This window comes from Rhincodon typus, chromosome 6 (assembly GCF_021869965.1).
Source record: "Rhincodon typus isolate 14 chromosome 6, sRhiTyp1.1, whole genome shotgun sequence".
In the NCBI taxonomy this organism is placed as follows: domain Eukaryota; kingdom Metazoa; phylum Chordata; class Chondrichthyes; order Orectolobiformes; family Rhincodontidae; genus Rhincodon; species Rhincodon typus.
Window position 1 is genome coordinate 33,617,700 of NC_063337.1, and position 7,338 is coordinate 33,625,037.

The 7,338-nt window shown below is 41.1% G+C and overlaps 1 protein-coding gene across 1 annotated transcript in view; it reads left to right on the forward strand.

Moving 5' to 3' along the window:
- Positions 1 to 454: 454 nt before the first annotated feature.
- gtf3ab (general transcription factor IIIA, b) overlaps positions 455 to 7,338 on the forward strand; it is a 12,051-nt gene continuing 5,167 nt past the window's right edge. The window contains exons 1-5 of the mRNA XM_020529180.2: positions 455 to 960; positions 2,442 to 2,542; positions 4,567 to 4,663; positions 7,097 to 7,185; positions 7,275 to 7,332. Of these exons, the coding sequence (XP_020384769.2) occupies positions 637 to 960; positions 2,442 to 2,542; positions 4,567 to 4,663; positions 7,097 to 7,185; positions 7,275 to 7,332 (669 nt within the window). The 5' untranslated portion in view covers positions 455 to 636. The remainder of the gene's footprint in view (positions 961 to 2,441; positions 2,543 to 4,566; positions 4,664 to 7,096; positions 7,186 to 7,274; positions 7,333 to 7,338) is intronic.

A 7,338-nucleotide genomic window follows, 5' to 3' on the forward strand; every position in this document is an offset into this window, starting at 1 on the left:
TTCCCTCTGCCATTCTCACATTCTGATCACTTAATTTGAACTGTCAACATCTTTTCTCCACCAGCACTTTACACTCCGCCCAACTACTGCAGAAATGCTTCGCCCTTCCACATGAGAGATAGTAGGAACTGCAGATGCTGGAGAATCCGAGACAACAAGGTGCAGGGCTGGATGAACACAGCAGGCCAAGCAGCATCATAGGAGCAGAGAGGCTGACGTTTCGGGTCTAGGCCCGAAACGTCAGCCTCTCTGCCCTTCCACATGTGTTGTTTCAATGAAGCAGCATCTCAGAGATGTACATTGGGGACAGAGCCACGTGAGCCGGTTCCAGGGCACGAGCTCGCCTCCGTGTGATGTCATCGGGCTAGTCCAAGTGAATGTGCGTGAGATTTAAGGAAAAATAGAGTTTTTAAAAAATAGAAACACTGCGCAGTAATGAGACCAGTTTAGGATGTTGTTAATACTAACTAAATTTTAGTTTGTACTTGAAGTACAGGGTTACGTTTACTGTTGTAGCTTGTGTTATACGTGAATAAAGATGATATTACCCCCCCCTAGTTATTCCAGACAGGATAGAAGATCTGAGATAGTAGGAACTGCAGATCGCCTGACCCTCCGCACTGTGACTGTAAGGAGATGGATTTTGGGAGACGGTGCCGGCCGGAGGAGGGCCCGGGGCCGGGCAGCGGGGAGCGGCCGGAGGAGGGCCCGGGGCCGGGCAGAGTGGAGCGGCCGGAGGAGGGCGCGGGGCCGGGCAGAGTGGAGCGGCCGGAGGAGGGCGCGGGGCCGGGCAGCGGGGAGCGGCCGGAGGAGGGCGCGGGGCCGGGCAGCGGGGAGCGGCCATTGGTGTCAGAGCGGGACAGACTCTGCCGGAATCTCTTCATCTGCTCTTTCGGTTGTGGAGCCACTTTCTCCAAGAACTGGCGGCTACTCGCTCACCTGTGCAGGCACACAGGGGAGGTAAGAGGGGCTGGGACTCTGGCCTGCGTGACCTCGCTGCGAGGTGCTCCCGGAGCGGTCAACAGCCATGTTCTACATGGCTTCACATCAAATCAAGCCCCAAACACAGTATAATCTACTTCTGATCACTTAACAATGTGTTCCGGAAGGAACTGATCAATACTGTAGAGATTTATTATTCCTACAACATCAGTAGTATTTTGTTTTATTTATATTTTTAGGAGTGATTTATGTGCTCATGAGAACAGAATGCCGTTAAAATGTTGCACCTCATATATTAGTAAAGCCTTTGACAAGGTTACACGTTGTAGACTAATAAACAAAGTTACATCACATGGGATTCACGGAGAGCTTGTCACTTGGATATGGAGTTGGCTGAAATGCAGGAGACAGTGCTGGAGGATTGTTTCTCCGCCTGGAGGCCCGTGACCAGTGGTGGTCTGCAGGGATCGGTGCTGGGTGCACGTTTTGTCATTTTCATAAATGCTTTGGATTAGAATCTAGGAGGCATGATTAGTAAGGTTGTGGATGATGCTAAAATTGATGGTATAGTGAAGAAGGTTCTCTCAGATTAACAAGGGATCTTGATCAATTGGTCCAGTGTGCTGATGAGTGGCAGATGGGGTTTATTTTGAATAAATGCAAGGTATTTTGTTTTTGTAAAACAAACAAGGGTAGAACTTGTACAGTTAATGGTAGGGCCCTGGGTAATGTAGAACAAAGAGACATAGGAGTTTAGGAAGGTAGTTCTTTGAATGTTGCATCACAGGTAGACAGAAGACTAAGACAGTGGTTAATTGCTCAGACCATTGAGTATAGGAGTTAGGATATCATGTTTAGGTTGTACAGGATGTTGGTGAGGCACCTTTTGGACTGCTATGTACAATTCTGGTTGCCCTACTCTAGGAAGGATATTATTAAATTGGAGAGGGTTCAGAAAGGATTTACCAGGATGTTGCCAGGAATAGAGGGTTTGAGTTATAAGGATAGGCTTTTTTTTTCAGTGCAGCATAGCAGGTTGATGGGTGACCTTAAAGGTTTATAAAATCATGTGGGGCATAGATAAGGTGAACAAAGGTCTTTTTCCTAGGGTTGAGGAGTTCAAAACTAAGGGGGTAATTTAAAAAGGTGTAGAGCTGGATGAACACAGCAGGCTAAGCAGCATCATAGGAGCAGGAAGGCTGATGTTTTGGGCCTAGACCTAAAGTTTTTGAGAAGATTTGTAGCTTATGTTGTGGATGAGGTTGTAGACTTGCTCGCCGAGCCGATGTGTTTGATTGCAGCCGGTTCATCACCCTGCCAGGTAACATTGTCACTGCGCCTTTGGTGAAGCCTTGGTTTTCTGTCCTGCTTGTTATTTATATGCCTCGGTTTGCTGGGGTGGTTGGCTTCATTTTTGGAAGTGAAGGCTAGACTGAGAAAATTACTGGAAGATAATGACTCTGAAGAAAAATCTTTACCAAATGTGTTTTTTTTTACAGAAACCATTTTCTTGTCAATATGAGGGATGTGGTAAAGGTTTCTCCAGGAAAGGTCATCTTACAAGGCACCTTCTGACTCATGGAGAAGAAAAACCATTTAGGTCAGTATACACCATGAGAAATTCTTAACTTGAGTGTAAGATGTTTGTTTTCATATCCATTTAGTCCTTTAGGGTAAATGCAGCCAAGAATCAACCAAAATTCAACCAAATTAAAAGTCTTTTATAAAGGAAATGATTGTACACCCATAATTGAGAAGATCCAATGCCTCACTGGGGTAGTGTGCTGGAATCCAAGTTCCACTATCCCTGGAGTATTTTTAAAAGTTAAACATTTTTAAAAAGTATGCAGTATTCCCAATTTTCCCGTCTTTCAAACCCAGGTTGACAGCATGGACCAGGTTTCTGTACTTAACAAGAAAGACAGACTATTTATTACAAATGTCATCCTAGTGAACCTTCTCTGAATTGCCGGCAATGAAATAATATCTTTCCTTAAATAAGGGGACCCAAATTGCTCTCAGTACTCTACATGTGGTCTCACCAGCACGTTGTACCGTTGCGGTCAAACTTTCTACTCTTTTTACTCCAACCCCTTGAAACAAGGACCACCATTCCATTGGCCTTCCTGATTACCTGCTGCACCTGTCTGCTAGCTTTCTGTACTTCATGCATAAGTACCCCAAAGTCCCTTGGTTTTGTAGTTTTCTTCTCCCATCTAAATAATACTGTTCTCTTGTCCTCCCTTCCAAAATGAACATCTTCACGTTTTCCCACATTATATGCCGTTTGCTAACTTTTTGCCGACTTAGTTACCCAACCTAACAATATGTCTCTAAACTGTATCTTTCTCACAACTTGCCTTTCCACTTTTTTTGTCATTTGCAATTTGGATTCAGGTCATTTGCTTCCTTCCTTCCTCGTCACTAATAATATATTGTAATCCGTTGCAGTGCCAGCAGTGATCTCTGTGGAACCCCACTGTTACAAATTGCCAGTTTGAAAAAGAACCCCTTATCCCCACTCGCTTTATACGGCAAACTTTTTATTAACCAGCACCTATGGGATTAGGAGTGTGCCAGTTAATGAAATAGTCTGGTTGATCAAGAGGTCCACACATTCAGTGTAAAAACATGTACTAACTAATGCAAATGTAATGCAGGGGTTATGCACGTCACTGTTGTACTTTATTTACAGCATAAATCACTTGGATAATAGTGCAACATTGCCTTAAATAAGACTTAGTGGTAGAGAGCCTTCTCAACTTCATGTGCTGAACTGACTACTTGAACATGGTGGGGATCACGATAATATGGTGAACTTCCAGTATTTCAAGTATGTATTTGCTGGTTTTTCAAGAGTGCCGACTAAAACAAAGTTTGCTGTACTAGCTCTAGCACCATGAGAACTTAATGATTTAACCTTTTGTGAGGTACCTTGTTACTTGCCTTCTGCAAGTCCAAATACAGTACATTTACTGGTTGCTGTCTATCTACTTTGGTTAACATGCCCAAAAAACTCTTATTAAATTAGTCAGGCTCTAATGATTGCTCTGGTCCAAATTGGCATCCAGGAGCACCCACATACTGCAAACTGTGACACAGCACCTGTAGTGCCTTCATTAAAGCATTTTAATATTTAAACATATTAGTTATCTATGTTGCTGTTTATATATTTTAACTTTTATCACCATTCATTTTCTGTTTAAAACTTGAAATAACCTAAGCCACATACCAGAAACTTGACAAATGGCTAGCTCTTGTCTTTATTGTATAGCAAGGACTAATCTAACTATGTCCAATTAACTTACCTCAGCCCTTGCCTTTGCCGGTCACAAGGTCTTCACTTCACCCACTCTTCTCTGAAAGAGACAGAAAGTATGATGCACTGAGGGAAGAAGGGTTAGTTGGAGATGAATGAACATGCTGTGACTGTTTTTAAAGGTTCAAGTCAGGGCTGATTGAGCATTACCTGTGCTGAACAGATGTTGCTTCAGATACAGCTGGAAAGTTATTCCTTTTATCAATCATGGAAGCATCATAATATGATGTAATGTTTAGATTTTTTGTAGTTTTCTTCACACTTTGAAGCAATGCCAGTATTCTTAACCTTTTAATGTCTTGCAGATGTACAGATGAAAGATGCAATAAGACTTTTACTACAAAGGACAATTTGAAAAAGCATATCTCAAGAAAGCATGACAATATAGACAAGCTTTACTTGGTAATGAATTTTTTTTCCTTTTTTGTCACTAATTGATGGGACGCGGATGCCATTGGCAAGGCCAATATTTATATCTAATCCTACAATTTTCATGTGTAGTGTATAGTGAACCCCCGTCACTGCTGCTCTTTATGGTGAAGGTTCTACCTCAATGCCATTAGTGATGGAGTTCCTGGATTTTAACCCAGTGACTGAAGGAACAGTGTATTTTCAAATCAGGATGTTTGTGACTGGTGGGCAACTTGCAGGTGGCAGTTTTAGCATCTAGCTTCTTGTCTTGTAGGTAAAGGTGGTAAGGATTGAAGGTTTGGGCGTTCTGTCAAAGAGGTGTGCTGTGCATCTTGTAAATGGTACAAGGGTGCAAATGGTGAGGGAGAAAACTTTCAAAGTGGCGGATGCTGTGCATTGACTTAGACGGTATCAAGTCCTCAAGAGCTGGGGCTTCACTTATTGGGCAATTGAAGAGTTTTCCCATTGCACTCCTGACTTCTCTTGTGAATGATGTGAATTGTTTAGGGAGTTGAGATTATTCACCTGCTGCAAAACCATTTTCCTCTGACCTGCTCTTGTAGCTACGGTGTTTGACTGGTCCAGTTAACCTGCTAGTCAATACTGACTACATTGGAAGGTGATTTCACTAATGTTAAACTCTACCTCACACACTGTTCCCTTGTCACTAACACTTTTCCCTTCCTCATCACTGCTTGAGGCTAAATGAGACTTTGCAAGATTGGTATCTTTTTGATTGAGATGAGCTTTCAACCATGTGGCTACACCACCAAGACTGCCTAATCACACCTCCTAACTTTATTTATCTTTGCCCCTGCCACATTTTATCTGCAGCTGAAATCCTCAACTGTTCCTACATTTCCCAACTTGACTATTTGAATGTTTTCCTGGCCAATGGGCATTTTCTATCCCACCCTCCATAAATGTGGATGTATCATAACTTGGCACCACACCCCATTCACCTTAATTTGCATTTGACATTGGCTGCTATTTTTGCAGCATCTAGCTTTTTGAAACCCTCGGTGGCCTCTCCCCTCTACCTTTTGTGGTCTGTTTCTCTCCCCAAGCCCAACAACCTTCAGAACCCTGATTCTCTAATACTGCTTTTTTTTTTGATTTTTCTGATTTTATTTCCTCAATTATTGCCTTTAACTGCCTCGGCTCTAGACTGTAGAATTCCCTCTTCATGCCTCCTACCCCTCTCTTCACTTTAAGATCATATGCTTGTATGTTTGTAGGATTGTACATTTGGTGACATGTCCTATAACTGCTTAGGTAACCAGGTGTCAAATTTTGTTTGCTAATGTTCTGGTGTATTATACGATATTAGATTTGTTGTGTAAAAGTAACTTTAGTTTTGTTTTATTTTAAACTGTATGGGAGGTTTGTTTTTGGTTTCTTTCCCCAACTCAAATTTTGTTGACGTAACTTGTTTAAAGTACAGATCTTGCAACCTCGTGAGTTACTGGTTGAGTTAGCTTACAAGCAATTTTCAAAGTGAAAGGTGGTCCTGTATGGTGGCAACTAGGATAACATGACTGGCTGCATGCATTGAATTTGTCTTGGTTGTTTAATCATTTGGTGTTATATAACATTGGAAATCGTTTCTCAAATCATAACTATACATAAAATCTAGTAATTGCCTATCAAATTACCCAAAGATTATCGTGCATTAATCAGACCTGTGCATTCCTGCCCGTACTAGCATGTGGATGAACACTCAAATTTAGTCTACTGAATGAAACTAATTGAATAGTACAGTATATCCCAAAGTGATTTACATAAAATTTTGTTCAAGGACAGGCTGGATGAGTGAATTTAACAAACTTAGTTATCCTCACTTTCTTAACAATTAGTGAACTGATGTTTCAAACATTTCCTTTAATGGCACTCTCCTTTTGAAGAGTATTTTCACAGAAAATTTTTTAAAAAAAAAGTGTATGATGGCAAAATGTTCCAAAGTAACTCACATCGAATAGCTCATTTTGAATTGTAGCTATTGTTGTAATGTTGGGAAGTATGACACCAATTGTATAAACATCACAATGCCACTTAAAATAAACACAATGAATTATGTTCCTAGATAAGCTGTCTTTCAAGATTGTTATTGTGGATAAGTCTCGTCCAGGACACTTCTCTCTTACGTTTTCCTACAAAAAAAGCCATCACCTCTTCAATGAAGCAGCATTCTATCAGCTTGCTAGAGGGTGTTCACACCTCTGGATTGGATCTTTAATCCATGAAAATGTGATTCCCGTGTCAAGACTAGTAAAAGTTGCTGAAATTATTGCACTTTCAGAAGCTGCTCACAATTATTAGAAGTTGAATATGTGCTGGTGGGCTGTAACTTTCATAAAATTAAATATAACTGACAACATTTTTGTCAACTTTGTCTTTATTGAAAATTTTGTATTTTGCTTGTAGTGTGATTTTGAAGGGTGTGGCAGATCATTTAAGAAGCATCAGCAACTCAAAGTGCATCAGTATGAACACACAAATGTGCCACCATTTAAGTAAGTATCAAACACTGTCTTAATGATTTTTCTCCAATCATAAGGAAATATTCCAATCTTTTAATAACACTTCAATCTCTTTTTGCTAGGTGCAATTATGAAGGTTGTGACAAACGTTTCTGTCTACCAAGCAAGCTGAAACGTCATGAAAAG